This window comes from Apus apus, chromosome 1 (assembly GCF_020740795.1).
Source record: "Apus apus isolate bApuApu2 chromosome 1, bApuApu2.pri.cur, whole genome shotgun sequence".
NCBI classification, from domain to species: Eukaryota; Metazoa; Chordata; class Aves; order Apodiformes; family Apodidae; genus Apus; species Apus apus.
Window position 1 is genome coordinate 153,490,082 of NC_067282.1, and position 21,776 is coordinate 153,511,857.

General features: G+C 40.7%; 1 protein-coding gene across 3 annotated transcripts in view; it reads right to left on the reverse strand.

Moving 5' to 3' along the window:
- MRTFA (myocardin related transcription factor A) overlaps positions 1–21,776 on the reverse strand; it is a 78,250-nt gene that overhangs the window by 40,665 nt on the left and 15,809 nt on the right. Inside the window, exons 1-2 of one of the 3 annotated variants that reach the window (XM_051624263.1) lie at positions 10,069–10,086; positions 8,276–8,527 (exon numbers count right to left, since the gene is read on the reverse strand). In XM_051624263.1, the coding sequence (XP_051480223.1) occupies positions 8,276–8,402 (127 nt within the window). In that variant the 5' untranslated portion in view covers positions 8,403–8,527; positions 10,069–10,086. Of the gene's footprint in view, positions 1–8,275; positions 8,528–10,068; positions 10,100–21,776 lie in introns of those variants that run through there. The other 2 variants (XM_051624252.1, XM_051624272.1) reach the window with 2 other exon arrangements.

The following is a 21,776-nucleotide window of genomic DNA, read 5'->3' on the forward strand; positions in this document are numbered from 1 at the left end:
ACAAGTCTGAATCATTTTCATTATCAAAGGCTGCAAGCCTTTTTATTTTCCTTAAAAACCAGATATGAGTTGTTCACCTTTCTTTCTGAAAAATTGGACAGAATAAAAAGAAAAAAACATTGTTTGGTAATACATCAGAATCTCAACAATTTTTCATTTTATTTAAAACTCTGGGTTCAAGGGATAATATGTTTTTGTGTCTTCCAATAACCAGAAAAGAATCAAGTCTTGAGACAGCACCAAGACACATCAATGAAACACATGATTGATTAGACATGTTTATAATACTAAAAATGATAAGGAAATCCTTCCATGCCTTTTCCAGCAATAAGAGACATGGTCTAATATTTTTCCTTAATAGTTCACCTCCCATACTGATATTTCTGCTACAGCACAGCACTCCAGTGTAGTAACAGCCCCTCAGATTAAGGCCAAAAACCTCCTCAAACATTTCTCAGACTGTGGTGTTGGCCCAATGATTCAGCCTACCTTTTGCCACAGGGCACCCTCTACAGATAGAAGTTAAAAGTTCCCTTCACAGAAAGAATCTAACGGTCTAGAAGGTATCACAGAAATGTGGCAGCAAATGGGACACCTTGAAATACGAGCTGTATTTTTGGGTTTTCCACTTAAAAGTAAGATCATCCTGTATTTCAGATTGTTAACAACTTAAAGATGTTTGGTTTACTGAAATCAAATGCAAATGAGAGCAAATGCCTTTTTCAAGAAGTGGTAGAAAAAAGGACTTAAAAGTATGCAAATTTAAATACAACACCAGCAGTTCTTTGGAACAAGTAATTAACCACTTAAATAGAGAACTCAGAAAGCTGGCCCTTTCCATTTTAAATTAGGTAGTTTGAGCATCTCCCAGCATCAGTTGGTCGATTTTGCTATGCAGTTATTTCTCATGACATGGAACAAAAGTGGTTTTGGCCAATACATATGCTACATGCAAAATGAAGACTCAGAACATTCCCTACCTGGCTAGTATTTCTGCTACCAGCTTTTGTCCAAGCCCCAGCACCCTCTCTTAGCAAGTACTTCAGGTGGATGCTACAAGGAATTATCCTATTTATTTTAATTCATGGTAGGGAGAAACATCCTGTTTTCTCAAAGACTGCAAAGAGGACATGGCACAGTCCTGGCATCTGAGGTTCAAATTAAAATCCTGGCCACTTACACTGCATCAGACTGACACACCTTCTTTACAGTTTAAGTACAAATTCTAATACTATTCTGTTTCTACTTGTAAAACAGCTACAAAATTCAGCTACAGCCATCATATCCCTCTACATGAGATATCAGTTCTTTCACAGCAGCCCAGTATGGAAGCTGAACCCCAGAATTTGCATTACACATAAAAAGCACATACATTTCCCTCAAAATCTTTAAACTGCAACCGTGCAGCATCTATCTACTACTTTTTATTTTCTTTCTCTTTGGATATTTACTTTCTTTCAAAACTCTAGACTATGGATCTCCAGAACTGACTTTCTTGTGTTTTTCCATGAGGGAAGATCCACAGCACTGAAAACAAATCCAGCTAGGAGGCTTAGCATGGTTCTTAAGTGCTACCATAGCTATAAATATCTAAATAATATAATTCTGTGTAACAGGTCAATAAGCAAACTAAAAAAACTCAGCAGTCCAGAATGGCCTGCATGACCACTGACTTCAGACTGGTTGGCAAATTCTGCAGATGTTTAAAATGTTTACTGCTGGCTCAGTCCTCTACTCAAGGGCACAAGAGGAGACTGCCAGCAGCAGCAGGTACTTCCACACTCATTACACACAGTGGAAGATTCTCTCCAATTGCTAATTGAGGTGGTCTTTTGCTAATAAACTGAACAAAAGCAAGTGAAGGGCAGAAATGTTTCCTTTCCCTCCAGCAAAGAGGCAGGGGAGATAGCTGTGTGGTGACAGTGTTTGCAACTGCTGTAGTTAGGTTCGTGGTCACATGTCAGTTCTAAAGACACAATCCTCATTCTAGACTGCCTGCAGTCAATGTGACAGCTATTATTAGCAGCAGCAAAACAGTCTCTCAGTGAGGCACAAAGATACTACTAGTTTAGCATCTACTTCTAAAATGCTGCTATCCACTTCCAAAGAGAGAGAATTTGACATCAGAGCACAGAAGAGGGTGCGAGCTGCAAGCAGGCTCAGAAGAGCTTTCTCATCTAAGTTTAATACTAAAAGAGGCATGACCTTAGGAAAGTAAAAGTGGAGAAAAAGAGCATCAAAAGAGCATCACAAAGAGCGTTCACTAAAATAAGAAAGAAAACACACAGCTGCTCACCGGGACAGGTTACATGCTGCTCACAATACTGAACAAACTACAGAAAGGGAGCTGGTACTGCTGTGACTTTTGCAGAGATGAGAACATAGCTACTGCCACATTCAACTCCTGCAAACACCACAGCTGTAGTCTCCATGCATTTAACAGCAGAGAAACAATTAGCAGCACGAAGTTGGGGAAACTCCACACAAAGGAAGTCAATGGTGGATCTCTTCCTTCTGCCACCCAGAGGTACTCCCTCTGCTCCCCCACAACAATCCAGCTGGGCAGCACAATGTTTGTGCCCCAACAAGTGTTTCAGTGAGGAAGGTGACCAAAAAGATGTTAAATGTGTCATCTTGTAGGGTGCAGCAGAGACGTCGGAGGAAATACCCTCAGAATGGTAGAAGACCCTCAGACTCCTGTCTGTGCTTCAGCTCCATGAGCTGCCTTGTGGGATGCAGAGCACAAAATGAGGTCTTTATAAGCATGGCTGCAACAGATGATCCCCATCCCTACCATGGAGAAAAATCTCTTATGGATACTTCTATTTAAAACTTTCAAATTTTTTTACAAAATATTTTCTCTACAGCTGCTTACTTCTGAGAGGCTTTATTAAAATCAGATTGTCTAGAAAGCCTGGGTTTCACCAATTTTCACTGCCAGTTTTTCAGTGAATCCATGTCCCAAAGCAATATATTCTCTTCCTTATTATTGACCTCCTCACATGTTTCTTGTTAGCTTCATCAGGCTTAGTCTAACTTTAGAAGGCAGAACTGCAGAGTAAAAAGTTGAAATCTTTTCCTTGAAATAATGCTTACTATATTATATACACAATAAACGCTGACATTAGGTCACCTGCACAGTTGTTTTACCCATCTCATTGAATCCCAGGAAAAATCCTGAATACACTGATGAGCAAAAACTATTTTGTAGTTAATTAGTGAACACCATATTGCAATGTACTTCAGCTACTGTAGATCTGCTCTTAGTTTGGAAAGGTGTCAGGTTAGGACATTTTACATAGCACTAGGTAAAAACATTCCACTAGCCCAGGTAAAAGAAAACCATGAGTTCTGCTCCATGTTAATGCCATTCAACTGATTATGCATCCACTTACAGGCCTCCTGCAAGAAAAAGGAGCACAATCTGCCCCATAGGCTCATTGCATGTTTATGTTTGATCACCTAAGTTAGATCAGGAGCCATATCCTGGTTTCTGTCATAGGCTGCAGAGGTTCTTGCCAGGAAACACGCTGCTTTAACATTTTGGATCGAAATTTATTGATGCAGCAGGTGACAAGATCAGTAATTCAATGCTCAGAAAAGACTGGATAGATGGGAGTTGAGGCACGAAAGGAAAGATCTAAGCAGGCACTTATTTTTGGTACAGATACTCATTAAGTTGTTGATCAATGACTTGCAGGTGTGACAGAATTCTGAAAAATCTGAGGTGACTAGTGACGGATCTTACAGATTATAAAAGTACCAGATAAGACATACACAGGCAGCCTGATGTGAATGCAAAAACACAAGCAGAGGCCACAATTGTCACTGACCCTTATATTCTTTGGGCAGGAGACTCACAGTGACGTCTGCCTGGCAAGGACTCTGAACAAGGAGTTGGTTCTGGATGCAAAACAGGCAATCTGAACTTAAGTTCAGCTTTCAAAAAAGCATCTGCTTTTCCACAGCTCCTGGGAAGTCTCAGCATCAGTCATTTGCTGTTTATTTGTACAGATATCTTCTTAAATAAATAAACAATAGATAATTATCAAATAATGAATAATTTGAAAGGCACTCACTCAAGTTTTTTCAAGCTTTATTAACACGTTTCCCAGTTGCTGGAATTATCAATACCCCAGCACCACTGCAGTTGAACCCAAAACTCAGTTTAACCGTGAAGAGAATTCAGTTGATTGGGCAGGAAAGTACTTACTGCAATTTTTACTTGGTATCCTTACCAGTTCAAAGCATTGTCTGCATAAATGCTACTGACAGCTGCACTCATTGCACCACACCCAGTTTCTATTCTTCTTGTTTTCTGCATGTGTTGAGTCCTTACATCTCCTTGCTCTTCCAGGTTCGAGTCTACAATTCTTTCCTTTTAATATTATTTTGTGCTATAGAATTATAGTAGCTGTTTTTTGACAAATTAAGTAGATCACGGTGTGGTAAACAAGCTAGCTTCTGATCCTCTCCTCCTCCCATTCCCAGCATGAAAATAGCTAGGGCTGAAGCAACAGCTGGGGATCATTACACTGACAGGAATAGTTCAGTAAACTCCAAGAGGAGAAAACATGTCATATCCAAAAAACCAAAAAAAACACATTAGGGCAGCAGGACTGAAAAAATATGTGAATTCAACTCCAGGGATAACGCTATGACTCTACCACTGATAAGGACTGGCTTATAAAACCCCTGGTCACTCAGCGTTAACCCTTTCCCTAAGCTTCCCACTCATGTTAGGAAGTTAACAAATACTCTGAGACACTTCTATGTCTTCACAGTCAAAGAAGGCACACTGGGAATTAGGCATCTTACTGTCAACTTGGAGCTACCTCATATTAATACATCATTGTCATACCTTCAATGCAGGTCTTACCCATAATCACAGCCACTTGCAAAGAGTGGTTGCAACATGAGGTTACAGGGAGTCTAACTACACACCTTTGGTGCACCTCTTGATACACTGTAAGAGGTGACAGTGGGTTAGCTCCCAAAACCTTCAACACATGTTCTGTGTTTTTCTGTGTCAGAACAATATTTGCATCAATAATTCTGAATCTAGCCATAATTCAGAAATGCACCTGTTGCTTTTTGTGACAGGTTTCTGATGTCTCTTATCCATGAAATTTGCATGAGGCATCACTTTGATGTCTCCCACATCATCTTCAGGTCCACTCTGAACTAGGAAGATGGAGATCAGCCTTTACAGAAAAATGTCACCCTGCATTCCTGTGAGATGCCTCAGCTGCAGGGGCTGCCCTCTTTGCTGGGGATCTCCTTGGTGTGGAGAGCTTCCAAGTCTACACGTGCAGGTTCTTCTGCCCTCTGCTGGGTGAGGTACAGCCACCATCCAGCTTTACCTTCAGGTGTCTGGAGGCTATATGACAATAAGATTTAGATCACTCGTGAAGAAAGCCATATGTTAACAAGCACTTGCATGACTCCTGATCTCTTCAAAGTACTGAACAGATATTAATAGTTTAATCAAAGGCTAACCTAACTCAAATTACCTCACATTTGCTGTGGACCAAGAATGTCCACACAGTTACTGCAGATCAGATGGCATGCAGGAACTTGTTCGTGTGTCTGGGCCCTGAGACACAAATCTTGGAAAAAGACAGGTGAATTTCACTGTAAGCCCCGGAGTCACAATGAACATTTTTGAAGGCAGGGTTTAATTCTAAGCTATACTTACATGAATGCTAATCAGTTTTTGAAAGTTTCTGAATCTTGCAGTTCCCTCTTCATATCTTTCATGAGGAGCTACCATACTGTTGTGTTAACTGGTCTAGGAACTGCAAACTGGGCTGTGGTATTTGAAAAAGAAATAATTCCAAGGCATTCTTGAATAGAAAACATGTTTATGGATTCCTGAATTCTAGGAATTTTACAAATATCTGCCCCAACACACTTCGAAAAACACAGGCTGTGTTCTTTCACTTCCCCATGTCACATGCATTTCTGTGTGGAAAGGATCAGCAGTTCACAAACTTCAATGTCAAGTCCCAATTCAAAAAAATAAATCAACCAGATTTAGGAGACCATCTGTTTTCCAGAGGCAAGGAAAAAAGATGAAGTCTACTCCAGATAGCCACTTCTCATGAGATTAATTAATAGGTCTGAGCACTGTCAGCATAATACAGGCACCCCTTATTTGCCAGGCTTTATAAAGAGGAGAAAGCAGACTGGCACCCCATCCACCTGTGGGTGGTAGAGTGAGGAAGAGAAGTACATGAATTTTCTGTCCTGGGCAATAAACTAAGTTGTCCATTTTTAGGGAGACCAAAACTAAGGTACAACAGTAGTTATTGTTTCAGCTCAAAGCTAATTCTGGAATTCCAGAGCTTTCAAAAGGATTTACATGTGAGTAGATCTGTTTCTTCACTGCCTGTAAGATTTGGTTCTGCAAAATACAGTGCATGCTACAGTATAAATAAAATAGGCATCCCGAGGCTGCAGGAGACTTGAATGGAGCAGCAGCAAAGCTAAAAGATTATTCTTTTCTGACATGAAAGAAGCTGCCGGCATGTATTTATCTTCCCTACCTTTCCTGTTTGGTAGCTGGTAGAAAGTAGCTTTCCTCATCACATATGATATTAGAGTATCATGAAGTAGACATGGGGTAGGCTGATGATATTGCTAGACTTTGCAGAGTCAACACAGCTTTTTCAATAATCAGAACGCTACAAGAATTCAATGACCTTAATTCACTTCAACTTGAGACCTTAGAATACATTTTTGTATTGATGACAGTACTAGAGAACTGCATTTTCCTCATTCTACATGTTATCCCACTGTAGAGCTTGTGATATTTAGTGACAGGATGAAAGATGTATCCTGGCACATCCAAACGCAGAATGTTCACCTTCTGTGAAAATCAATGCCTTGCAAATAAAAGACAGCTGCAAGTTCTGGCTTTTTTTTTTTTCCTCTGAAGATTGATGTGCTGCAGTTCTTTGCCTCCAGAGCTGACAAAGTAATCTGGGAACACTGCCTATACTAACGGATTTATGACTCCCAAACTTGAATTTGAGGACTGTGACTTCAGTTTTCCTTTTCCATATTTGTTCATCAAAGACTCTTCCAGTGAAAACAAGGAACAAAAACAGTAATATTTTTTAAATCTAATAACAACCTAAATCTCAATATCTGTTACAAAGGGGGGAGTGACAGTAGAGGGTAAAAACTTAACCATTTTGTTTGGCATATTTAGCAGGCCTAGAACTGCACATGAAAAAAGAATCTTCTAAATGGAACTGTTAAAATTGTCTTCCACACATTGGCCATCTTCCTGCAACAGACATGGCCTTATCCTATCTGGCTCTTCGTCCTCAACTCCCATCACCCTTTACTTTACTTTTCTGTCCAAAAGGTCACTGAAAGTAATTTTCCACTCCTCTTAGATCACATTATTGGCTCATAAAATTAATAATCACCTTATTTCTGAGGCCATCGTGCTAAAGATCTTCACGCTTTCTTGCAAGTTCCTGTAGCTAGACGGATCCAATATTTCTGATAAAACATAAATCTTATTATGTTTGCTATTAACATTTTGTTATGTTCTGCCATTCTTCCCAGTAATCTTTTCCCCATTCCTGTTTGTTGCTATTCACTATGCTGCACACTATGAATGCATCACTGTCTGCTTTCATCTTAATCTTTTCTCTGTCCTTCCAGATCTTCTTTCCTCATAGATACTGCTCCCTGAAATATGACCTCTGTCTAAATAGCCTTTCAGAATTGTCAAACCCCCATAAAAATAATACATATTTGCAGAAGAATATCATTATCTAAAACAGAATCACATTTAGACATAAAGACCTCACTCTTCCCACATTCTCCGAAGATCGACATTCTGAAACTTAAAACATGATACTCTATTCCCTTCAGAGCTGCCACTCCAGAAAATCTTTAATAAAACAGCCTTAAAACATTGCTCACAAGAGCCCTGTAGACATAGGGAAGAGGTAGCAATTTAAACTCTGAAATTAAAACTTCCAAACACAAGTGAAATCATCCCAAAGTCCAGGCACTGCAAGTCACTACATTCAGAGCTCCAACCTCATCCTCTGACATGCTTATGAGCGCCCTCAGGGAGAACAGGTCACAGGAGTCAGTGGGAAACCCAAAATCTGGACTACTGCCCAGAAAAGAAAAATCAGGCAGATTCAACAGGCAAGAGGGAAAAAAAAATAAAAAAGAAAGAAAAAAAATACACAACCCACAGACCAACTACACAGTGCCTACAACAAAGAAAGCAGAGCCTGCTAACCTTCTCGTAAGCTGTGGTATGAATCCTGATATGTGCTTGAACAGCTCTTCCCTTGCTTTGACACAGTCTCTGCAAGCGGCACAATCCCAACATAGGCAGGCTGAAGTGTCTTGGCTTTATCCAACATATTAGAGGAAATCCCTGGACCTGAAGGCAGATTCTGTAACACAGCAGGCGTCCCAGGCTAGTGGAAGGGGTGCTTAATCCTCTCAAGAGACCCAATCACAATCCCTCTCTAGCAGGTTTCGGTGGCTGCACCCAGTGGGAGAGTGGAAAAAAAAAAATAATAAATTATTTTACTGCTAAATTCCAAGGCTGTGCTTGCATAGGAACAGAGAGGTACTTGTGGCACAGACAAATCCTAACAGCCAACATCTAAAGATTAAAATCAGCAAGGCTCTTAGCAAAACTTTTCTTCCTACTGTCTGGAAGCTCAGACAGAAACTTCACTGTTTCAGCAAGCAGCTATAAGCATTTAGGATCCCAGTATGCTGAGCGTTGCTTATCAACAGATGTGTGGACGTCTTCGTGGGGCCACTTGCTGTAACAGCCAACCTCATTCACCCAAAATAGTGAACAGTTGGTTTCTCTACTCACACTACGGACACCTGCCAGACAGGCAATATCATGTGATTGAGAACTACCCTCTCTCCCCCTGCACTCCTGACTGTAAGCACGCCGTGCACACAGCTCGGAGAACACCAGCACACTATCTACAGAAGCCACACTGCCCTTTGTTCCTTTCTGTTTAAACTATTAGAAATGGAATTTTAGTTGTGGAGAAAGCCAAAACGGTGATAAGGAAAACAAGACTTCTTACATGTATTTGCTGACACCACACATAAGTAACAGCAGGCTACTTCTGTAAAAGCACACATTCTCACCTCTTCTCCAATCAATAAATCCTTTCTCCCAACCTAGTAGAAACACCTACCTGAAGATACTCAGCAGCCCCCAATCTAAAAACTAAAACAAAAACTTCAATAAAACTTCAGAACCTGTGCTTGTATGGAGGCAGTCATTTCACCTGGAGCTTATTTAATGTGCATCACGAACAGATGTCATATGCTTGACAAACTTTAGTTATACATAATACCTAGCATGGTACTGGAATTGCCAGTGGCCAGGAAAGAGCACACTCCATTCAAGCAACAGCCAGGAGGTACTCTCACCAGTACAGCTGGTGGCTTTGTTGTGTTTTCATCTCGCCAAGCATGCATCTTAAAAGGTGCAATGAGTTCTGAAGGGGAAAAAAATAAAATAAAACAAAATAAAACCAAACAAGAGAGCTGTCCAGTGAATACACATACCTGAAGAAAAGTATTATGGTATCTTTCCAGGAAAAAATAAAAATAATAAAAAAAAATCTGTGTCATCCTACAAGCCTGAAGCAAAGATAGCCACATGGACGTTACAAAAATAAGAAGGTGAATACTCTAAACACTACTGGAACAGTCTCCAGTTCATATTCTCCCCCCTGCCTCCCCGCCACCACCAATCAAGACAAAAATTTCTCATCTCTAAATAGTTTGAGAAGCATTCAATTAATTTCATAAAGCAAAGCAAGAATAACAACCACAGGGGGAAAAAAATCTCTAATAATGAAGCTACTGTTTAAGAAAAGTGGTGTTCAACCAAGTTTAAAACCCACAACTTTAACTCTGCCATAAGCTGCACTAGAGAAACAAAACAATCTGACCTATTTTAAAGTTAACCACTAAAAACTAATATACCGAATTTTACACATTTACTAAATAACAATACCAGATGGCATCAGTGACATTTCTGAGTACCTTCCACATACTCTTCTTACTTCAAAACGTTCAACCTTCTCTCAGAAAAGAATCCAAATTCTAAAGTTCCTGTTGGTTAAAAAATCCTTTTGGGGACAATATAAAGCTCCATAATCGTATTATTTCTAAATTGCAAGTGTATACTCAACACAAACTCTCATCTTAAATTTAGGATTTGTAAAAGTCAAGTAAAGGTTCAGTTTCACGATGAACTTTGGCCAATAAGGTCAAATTACTGCATACATAGATGAGACCACTTTTGCGTGAGCATTAGCAGTCATGACGCTGTGGAGAGCTGCCTCAGAAAGCTGCCTGGCAAACCACAAGAGGGCTGGAGCCAGGATGAAGATGGGGGAGAAAGAAACACACTGTACAGATCTCCCCTTTCAGCAGCAACACACAACTGCACCTTGATTCAGGCCTGACACACTGTGTAGACAAGCCCCACAACTACTGTAATAACTAAAGAACAACTCTCCTGTGCCAGACGGAGTCCTACTTCTTCTGGCAAGCAGTACACCATCTGGATGGTGGAAATGGCAAGATTCAGCTCAGCAAAGCCTGCTATTACTTTGCCAACCAGGGTCTCCAAGCTAGCAGCTCACTACAGTGTACAAACCCTGGGAAACGTGGACCAGTTGCTCTACCCAACTGACTCGCCAAGACCCAAATATTGCCAAACCAGCACAAAGACGTTGCCAACGTACTGAAAGAGAGGCACCAAACAACTAATAATACATTATATTGACAGTTTTGGCAATCTGATTATATAAACAATCCTCTGCTGCTATAATTGACAACTCCAACTTCATGAAGATTGTATTATTGTATCAATATATTATTGCAGAGCTGCAGATAAGTATGTAGACATACCTTTCTTCCTAAGCAGAAAACAGCTTGGAAAGAAAAACACACCTGATTGGCTCAATGGTAGGTAGATAAATATTTTCTTTGCTGACCAAGATATTATAAATTTTTTTCCTACACTATCATATTTCTCCTACAGAGTTATTTAATGTTTTGAAAGAAGGAGCAATTATCCAGAACAGAAAAAGATGGGCCAGAACACTGAAAAGGACCTGGATAATGCCCTACATGCTGTAAAAAGAAACTCCAAGGGGTCCCTGTTGGAGGAAATATTCAACACAAATAAGTGCTTGTGGGGTACTTCCTTGCAAAATATTGATTCTGACAGATGAGTAAAGACCAAAAGCAACCTGTCTTGTATGAAACACTGACACTACTGCCACACATTGATGGGCATTAAGAAGTTAAACAAAAGCTTAATTTGTTTTATTTGATCCTGATGTACTGGTAAGAGATCTGAAAGTCTGATCAATGATCACACAGACAGAAATGTCAATGCACTACAAGAAGAAGTCAGTCCTAATGAGTAACTTTGACAGTTACTTTGGAAATCAGCAAGATAGAAAGGAAGGTCCATTTCATAGCAGAGGTAGGATTTCCAATAAGTGTTTCAGTTGTTTAGCCACTCCAGAAGAGTAGGATCAGCAAACACCAATCCATCTCAAACATTCAGTGTCTTGCACAACCTTTACCCTGGGATTGGCAGCAGTGCTCTTGACAGCAAGATCATCTTTATGAACAGAACCTAGATATTTGCCACAGATTTATGTTTTGGAAAACATCAGGCCCAAATTTCATAATCCATCCACGAGACATCTATTGAGCCCTACATTCTTTGACTTTTAAGCATGAAATCGAGATACAGACTGTGGGAATGTATTCTTCCTCAAGATGCTGCATTACTATTTATACCTTCACACAGAAATAAAAAGTAACATCAGGTGCACATGTGGCTTGCAGAGACACTGCTGCTAGTTCTGAGGCCTGGTGGACAAAGAATGCAGTATTTGTATTTGAATGCCAGTTACAATTAATTACTGTTTTGAACAGATTCATTAACTTTGTCTTCTGTTCTTCTATCCTCACAAGCTAAGACAAGCAGCATCTTTTTCAAATTTGCATTCTGTGCTAGAAAAGAAATATGCAAGAGTGAACCCCCCTCAAGTTAAGCTCTAACCCTGCTGTAGACATTTGACCTTAAATTCCAGGAGCACATCAAATTTTGCCTCTCCAAAGTTAGCATCAGACTAAGATGCTACACTGCTACAGCTTAAAAGAACCCTCCCTCCAAGTTCACCTTCTCCTGTCCTTTTTCCAGCTAGACACACACAGTCCTTAAAACCAGTTCTAACATTCATCTGGTATCTTAATGACCTCATTCAACCTACTGAACATACCAGCACAAACAACATACCAACAGGTGGGATAAGCACCAGCACTTGTGACTGGTGAACACAGCTGGGAAGAGAGAGACTACACCAGTCTTGACACAGGTTAAACTTTGGATCAGCTAAACTTCAACATAAAACTGCATCATTAATTCACCAAAAATTAATGTATTAAAAAATTTTCTGACTACCCACTCACACCTAATTAAAATGTGCTCCTCTGACCTCCATTCCTCACTACAGCAGGTCCTCTGTCTTCCTTACACTGCTAATAATGCTCTCAGACAACACAATATCTTCAGGGATCTGCATGCACACAACTTAGAGATGAAATCCAAACACTGTCCTGCTAAAAACTGGCAAACAGCTGCAATATATGCACACCAAGGCAACACCTCAGTCAAGGTCTAAGCCAGATGCACCCTCAGCAAGACAGATGAGCCCACTGTATTTGAAGATGTCTCTGATATTTCTAGCAAGCAGACAAAGGCTGGAAAACAGTAGAATGCTGCACCTACATCACTGTAAAGCTTTGATACCTTATTACTTTATTCATTTTATACTTCAAAATAAATACAGACTTCACACTGACAATTGTGTCGCTTACTTTTTCTCAGCTAAGGATCACATTTATGTAATATGAGTTTGCTTTGGATATTCCCAGGATCCTGCCTCCCACCAGCAATGACCTTCAGGAAGAAGCAGAAACACCAGGCTGGGAGCATTGTACACTCCTGCTTCTCCATTCCTCAGGAGGAGCCTGAAGTTTACATACTCTGATCTTTTCCACTAGCTGGTGACAGCTAGTGCTGCAGTCAGCATTCAGAAAGCTCCTAGACATGACAGGTAGCCAAAGGTAAACCACTGTGCAGATGTAAAAGAAGGCAACAGCAGCAGGCACGCCTGGGAACCTGGACCTTTGCCGTAGCTTTTGAGTGGCTCTTCAGTACCCCAGCCCACTCTGGGATATACCTACACTCCCACTTTTGGCAAGTTGGCTGTCATTGAGCTGTAAATACTGCAAGTTGAAAGCATAAAAATAGCTGCTGCACAGGCTGGAAAACCTATCAGATGATGTCAAGGTGCATTTTGAGCTTCCCCCTCCCCCCCCCCCACTTCCTTTCCTATGTCACTTTCTCATTACCTCACTGGCTCTAATTCTGAAAGTGCTTCTCTCTGCATCTTTCAGCTGCCACACTGAACTTCACACAGCAGCTAGAACCACATGAACCCACAGCACATACATAAACTCTGCCACCCACCCCATCCCTTGGGATTCAGCCAAGATGTCACTTTGCTTTTCCCTGAAAACACGAACATGAAATCCATGATCCCTATCTGCAGAACACAAGAGCAAGAAGAATCAGTTCAGCCCAAGGAATGCAACGCTGATCTGCATTCGATTAACTCCAAAGATAAGCAGTTTCCAACCAGCAAGGAAAGCCAACATGGTAAGTGAGGCGTGGAGAGACAGCAGGATGCCCCATCCCCCTCTCCCTAACACTGAGTCCCTCAGCCCTGCCTCTCTCCCAGGTTCTGAAGACTGGGGAGGAAGGAGAGGCAGAAGAAGGAAGCCAAAACCTTTGCTTCTCCCACTTCTCCCTTCTCCAGACCAGGAGCTGACTTGGTCAGTGTTGCTGACCAAAGGTTATCTGCAAAGAGACTGCGGTAGTATTGCTGCTACAAGGAAAAAAAGAGGGGAAGGTAGGAAAGGAAGGGAAGCAGAAGTGTTTGTTCAGTTTTTGGTCCATGCCTGTCTGCCTTCCTCCCTCCCACAATGACCTGTTGTACTGAGGAAGCCAGGGAAGATTAAGAGAAGGTAATGGTCCAGAAGTCTACCCTACTCTAGATCATACCTAAACAAACGAGCTCCACAGTGAGAGCATCTCAGATGTGTGCTTGGTATCTCCAGTGAGGAGCTTAAGTGAGATCTGCTCCAGCTGGAATTGCAACAGAATTCCCATATATTCCTTTAGTTCAGCTATTACCCATCTTGCTCTAAAATAATTACTTAAGACCAAAGGATGTAAGAGTAACAGTTCCCTGCTCTTACCCAAGAGCAATAGTTTACCTGTTAGTAAAGAGTCAACAGCTTCAAGCCAGAGAGAGTCATCCAAGATTCAACAAAGTTAAAACTGTTCTTCTCAGCCTTCCCACCTACAGTTAGGCCTGCTAATTCACCCACATGGACCCCAAATAACTTTAATCTCGCTAGGGGTAGGCAGATGTGCTCATCTGCATGCAGATGTGCATTCCCCCACTACCACCACCACACACATAGGTTTAAGACTGAGTATACACTGTGTCCTGTGAAAAACATGGAGTGCAAGAGGCCAGACTTCTCAAAACATTCCCTCTTGCAGATATTCCAGGCTTTAATTTAAACCACTATGAACAAGTTAAAACAGAAAAACCCAAAACATTTGGTTTTGCTCTTGAGAGTGGAAAAAAAAAGAGGAAGTTCAGGCTTCCAGACCAAGATGGGTAGTGAGCAGGACAGAGTGGAAAACAACACAATTTGCATTTGTCTTAAGCATTTTATTTTTAAGAGGAATAGCTAGGAAAGGACAGGAGAAAGATACCCTTCCCTTCATCTTAAGACATGCCTAAGAGTTTGAGAAGATATGTCACTAATTCCTGTAGTTGTTAGCAGAAGATATACCACACTTCTCCCTCCCACATCCTTTCAGCTTCTGCCAATAAAAGATTTCTTCTCTACCAAACCATCCTGCCGTACAAAGGGGCTACCTGCAAACACTTGGAAAAAGCAGTCTATTTTTAAACTACCCAAGGAAGAGAGGCAACAGCCAGGCTGCACTTGATGTTCACGCACTACTTGTGACAGGATTAGCAAACCTTTCATTTGCTTCACAGTTTATACTAGGAAGATAGCTACTAGATAAACCCTCACTATGGGATTATGACTTCTAACCAGAAAACTACTGTTCCTTTTCAAAATACATCAACTACATGGACAATAACAGCATTGTTGAAGCTCGATATGACAATTATTGTTGATTAATCTGATACAGAATTGCAATCTCGCAATCTAGATTATCATTAAAATGTCTGTTTCTGTTTATGGTTGCAGAAGACTGCTTCCCAAGTTGAAAGAACTATGCACTAATGGAGGTAAAATTCTAAAAGTACCATAAACCATCCCATTCACCTACTATGTTAGTAGCCAATGCTAGTAATTTTAGATGAGAGGTTTCTTCCACTGTTCATTTTTTTCTCTAGAAATGGTTCAAGTGCTTCATCACAGTCAGGTAGTAGTGGAAGCTTGAATGAGGTAGAGTAGGAGAGTTGTATGATACTTACAAGTCAATTCAGTGGTTAGCTGCCACTGAAAGTGCTGGTCTCCTTTTCCATTGTCACAGACTCTCATCTCATCCCACAATAAAAAATAGCTCTTGTCAGGATTGTTTGATACAGGAAATAATTTCATCCTTAGAATGTAAAATTCAGTTCTTGCATTGCCAAAGAGCTATAAATGACCTCCAGAGTCAAAGGCTCACATTACTCCTTTAGTGCTGAAACTCATCTGTCCCCTGGATAGATGCCAATCTCAAGGTTTCATGGCAGCTTCAACCACTGAATTTATGTTTTCAACATAAAAATGTGTAGTACATTTGAGTTTTAGCTACAACATAAAATAAGTCTGAGACAATGTCCAGGCACGAAACCATTTAATCTCCTGGAATGGACTGCACTGACCCTGCAAAGAGCTTCCATGCTCTAGTATGGACTCATTCCCCCTACACACAAGCAGACATTTCAGACCTCAAGTGCAACATAAAGCATGAGCCTCAAGACAGAGACAGAGTAAAATGGGATTTGGGATAGTTTTTACCTGCCTGCCACTAAATTACTCAGCTTTTGATTAGCAGTGAAAGAATCCTGGTTTATGCTATGGTGGAAGAAGCTCTTTAATGCCTCAATGGAATTCACATGCCTATCAGGAAGATGTGGGTTTGATGGTATTCCACAGACTATTCCATAGACTACAGAGCCAGGCTCTTCTCTGTGATGTCCAATGATAGGACAAGGGGCAGTGGGTAGAAGCTGGAGCATAGGAGGTTCCACATAAACATGAGGAAAACCTTCTTCACTGTGAGAGTGACAGAGCACTGGAACAGGCTGCCCAGAGAAGCTGTGAAGTCTCCTTTGCTGGAGACATTCAAAACACACCTGGACGTGTTCCTGTGTAACCTTACTCTAGGAGATCCTGCTCTGATGGGGGGTTGGACTAGATAATCTCTAGAGGTCCCTTCCAACCCCTAACATTCTGTGATGGCCTATGTCTCCAGAGACTATGTTTTTAAGTAAACTGTGTTCTGCATTAACCAAACCAAAGGCTGATTTTCCTAGGAGCTTTCCAAGGCTATAACAGAAGACAGACTCCTGGTGTGAAATGTACAAGTTCTCCCAGTTCACACATAATTTGTACTTCTCCCAAAACAGGGGAGAACAAACCAAAACATGGTGTTTTTTCTCAAACAATTTGAATTGACCTAAAATATTAATGTACTTAATGAAAAAAATCCCATTTTTCAAGTATTTAAAAGAACGATTTCTAGATGGAAAAAAGTTCACCAAAAACCAGGCTCAAGCAAGAAACAGTAGTTTCACTGACTAAGCCACAAACACAAGAGCTCCCTTCAGTGAAAGTCAGGGTCAGCTGCCTTGCTTTCACTGTTTGGTACCTCAGTGTCACATATTTGGAGAATTACCACAAAACATAACACTCTACCTTTACATCCTAAATTTAGCCTCCATGTTCCAAATCTCTGCCCCAAAGACCTTTCCACATATGTGACTGCAACTGTTTAAGTGCCCATGATACTACCATCCCTGGCAAAAGTTTAAGGAAGAAGAGACTTGAGAGAGGCAGGGAAAGTAGACTTAAGTACTGCACACGGTTTCATCTGACCCCACATAGTTACCCAAAAGAAAGGGGGGAGGAAGGTGACAGAGGCCACCTTTGGAAGGTGGATGAATATGCTCTCAGATCCAAGAGTGCTAGTAATCCCAGCCATGAAAGCAAAGAGAAAAGGCAAGTAACCCAGGATGTTGTATCCTCTTCTGTTGCTCCAGCAAACCTGCCAAACTTTAGGAGTTTTAATTCCCAAATGGCTTAAAAGCATTAGAAGGCACGTAGCCTAAGTGCTTATAGCTGTCAAGATAACTGCTTGGAACAGTACGTCCTGATTCGGGCCTCAGCTTTCTGTTCTGCTTCACTCTTTCTAAATCTCTGAGTTCACCCAAAACAACATGCAGAGAAACCTCTTTGGTCACTATCTTTCCTCAGCTGTCTGGCACCCCTTTAAAATCTTTTTTTGATGTTTTGCTATCAATTAGCAAAGTCAGAAACCTCATATTTCTTAATTCTAGACAATTCAATTCTATTAATACCTTTTGGCTTGATGACCTGGGCTAAAACAAGTAGAGGGATTTACATGTAACACAGAGTCTCTGTGTCATAACTGGAACTAGAAATCCAAGCATCCTTCCTTGGCTACCGAATCTATGTTATGAATCCAGACAGAAAACAGGGACAATTAAAATGGGACTGCATAAAAGCAACAGGTTGATGATCTAATTGAACAGACGAACATGCAACTGAAAAAGCTTTGGTTTTAAATGCCTGCCAGTTCTTATCATCTGACAGGACTTGGATGCTTCCTCCCAATACCGCTAACAGCTGGCGTAACAGAAGTCACTTACAAACAAACAGTTTAGAACAAAAACAACTACAACAGTATATACATTGCCATATGCTTACTTTTGGCAACCATGCTATAGTGAGTCCAGAATTTACTATAAATTCACAATTCTCTCCTACAAGAAAATATTTTTGCCCAAACAAGACAACTACTGGGCAAAACTATACAAGTTTGTGCTCCAATGTGGAAAGACAGACACGGTAGTAGAGAGCAGTAAATATCATGTACCCTCACTTAGTGAGGCTTTTGACACTGTCCCCTATGAGATAGTCACAGAGAAGCTGATGGAAGTAGGGGCTGGATGAGGAGACACTGAGATGGACTGAGAACTGGCAGAATGGCCAGGCCCAGAGAATGTGCTGCGGCCGAGTGGCTGGAAAGCAGCTTGGCAGAAAACGGCCCAGTGATCCCTGTGAACACCAAGTTGGACACCTGCCACCAACGTGCCCTTGGGACAAAGAAGGCTAATGGTATTCTTGGCTGCAGAAGGAGGAATATTCCCTGCAGATCAGGGGAGGTGATCCACTGATGAGGCCACACCTGGAGTGCTGTGCCCATTTCTGGGCTCCCCAATACAAGAAAGACATGGACTTACTGGAAAGAGCCCAGCAAAGGGACATGATGAGCATCTCTGTGATGAAAAGCTGAGAGAACTGGTACTGTTCAGCCTGGAGAAGAAAAGGCTTAGGGAGATCTTATCAATATATACAAATACCTGAAGGGAGGGTGCAAAGATGGAGCCAGGCTCTTTTCAGTGGTGCTGAGGGACAGGACCAGAGACAATGGGCACAAACTGATACACAGGAGGTTCCCTCTGAACATCAGGAGACACTTTTTACTGTGAAGGTGACTGAGCACTGACACAGGTTGCCCAAGGAGGTTGTGAAGTCTCCATCCATGTAGATATTCAACAGCTGTCAGGACACGGTCCTGGGCAACCTGCTCTAAGTGACCCTTAATTGGGCAGGGGCATTAGAGGAGATAATTTCCAGAAATCCATTCCAACCTCAGCTGTTTGGTGATAGATGTGTAACCACCCTTTTTCCAGCAGCTTGATTGTTGATTTATCAATAGGCAACAACCTCAGACTAAAACCAAACAAAAATACAATCTAAGTCAAAAATCTCATACTGCGGAAGTGCACATATTTTTAATATTCTCCTAAAATATAACCAACTTCTAATTTCATGTTTCTTTGAGTCTATGACACACTGTATATCCTTCCTTGCTGCCTGATCTTTTCCCTTTCCTAGACTTACTGCCCAGCCACCTGCCACTGTTTATTGGTACCATGACCTAGTTTTCAGCAGTTTTCTCATCCTACTGATGACTTCAGAGTTGAAATGGTTTCTCTCCTAGTTTATTCAGTTTCACTAGTCAGTACAGACAGTTTGAGTGATATTACCCAAGCCAGGTGAAATAATCTAGCATCTTGCTCCACTTCTCATTATTCCTTCTTTTTGATGGGTCTAGGTTTCATAAGATAGTTCAGTTAGTTAATTCAGCACATTGATCAAGATGAAAACTTTTTTTAAAAATTGTTTTATTTTCAAAACTGAATGAGACTTCTCACAAAAAAAGTCAAATTGTCCAATTTACATCCAAGCTACCTGGGGCTAAAGCAGAAGGTGCACTGAGCGGCTAATGATGAAAACCAGAGGAGTGAAGAAAAGTACAGCCCCTTCACCTCCCTTCCATTGGTCATGAAAAATCATTGGGTCAGTTCAAACCATCTCCTGTTATTTCCTCTCTGTACTACAACCACAGTAAATACTTAATTTGCAAAAGCACAACATTTTCAAGATACATTAGATGTATTATGATTAAGCTGAAGAAATGTCTGGGACTTCTGAATGCCTTCTGCTCTCTCAGTTACTGGAGTGTAGCTCCAGCAGGGCAGCCAGACATCTGAAAAGTCTAAACAGGTCTTAGAAGAACCCCCATGGTCCATATGGGAGGGGGAGAAGAATTTGGGGGGGGAAAACTGGACAGTCTGTGAAAATCAGACATAGAATAGCCATACCAACATTTACAGGGAAAGGCAGTACTTATTATTGGCTCAAACTTCTGGAAATAAGATCTCCCACCACAATTTAGGCCCCTAACCCTCCTTAACCAACTCATGCTTCAAGGTTAAGGATGAAAAGCCATGTTTGACAATGCTTTTTCAGGCTGTGCTTCTGCTTTCAGCATCTTGAAACCATTATGTTATATGAATTAAAAAATGCATAACCAGCCTCCTTACACAAATTAGGGAGAAAAGTACTTGACAATGCCAGAATTATGATCTTAGGACAGTCTTTAGCCACACAGTCCTCCCACACTTTTCTATCTTCTGCCCCCAACTCTTCTCTCTTCCTCCCCTAAACAAACCAGTTATTTATCATTCTTTACTAAGAACTAATTTTTCCCGCTTGCTCAGTCTCCAAATTATTAACTATTCAAAACTCTAAATCAAGCTCTGAGATATCCTGTCCTCATTAAATCAAAGGGAAGAGTAGTTTGCACAAATAACATTTTCAAGATCTAGTTTTAGCTTCTAGATTTTGCAGCAGTTTCCAGTCTTGCTTCAGGGCCAGAAGGTTAAACATTTCTCAATGACGCAGGCTCCCTCAGCGAGAGAGTGATGAGGAAATGGTCCAAAAAACCTCATTCTTCCCAGGCACTAAATCAACAACCACAGCAAACAGTGAGTACCTCTCTCTGAGGAAAACTGGGAGGAGTGGAGCAGTCTCTTATAAGCAGTCACTTAGTCTGCCACCATAACGCAAAAGTCCAGGACAAGGAAGAGAAGAAAAAAAAAGCGTAACAGTAGAAAAGAAAAAAAACAACAATCAAACAAAAACTAACAAAAAAAACCACACAAAAAACCCACAAAAAACCCAAACCAACCACAAAAACAAACAAACAAACAAAAACAAAACACCAAAAAACCAACCCCCCAACCAAAGAGAAATAAGATTGTGTGTATCACATTTAAAGTTATATGGAAATAATAATTTAAAAATACAACAACCAAAACCCACAACTTAAACTTCCATAGAAAACTGTATTTGTGTTTAAAATTGCTAGTCTTTTCTGGTCCATTTACATTGCCATTACATCTTAAAGATGCTTTAATCTTAAAATGGGCAGAACTTTTTCCTGCCTGAGAGACCATTTTTCATACACTACACTGTTCCAGACATGTTGGTCTCCAGGTTGTCAAGATAAAATTAGCAATAGAGGATTCTCCATAAGAAACCTACTAATCTGGATCTTGTTCTTGCTTAGTTTGAGGTAACATGGGCTCAGCAAAATGTTTTCTGTTTATTTCAGCTTTTAGTGAAAGAACGTTGAAGGCTATAAGGCTTGGAAGTGTTTTGCATTAAGTCAAGCTCAAAGTACTTTCTGAAAAGCTTAACCAAAAATTCTGGGAGTTGTCATTTTTAACTGATGGTACCTCAGTGTCAGATAGTAACTTTCATAAATCAAAACTGCTCAAGTTATTCGTAAAAGGTATATATATTTGAGTTGACATCAGTGAAGGGAAAATCCAGGTCTCAAATACTGAAACACATAGAAAGGAATATCAGAATATCAGTTTCAACCAGAGTACCTCCAGAAAAACAAAACAAACAAAAAAAGGGGCAGAATCTCACATCAAGGTCACTTATTACAGGCTGATCAAACCAACTTGTGCTTCACTGGAAGCTGGAAGCTGCAACTTCTTTATTTGGGATACACT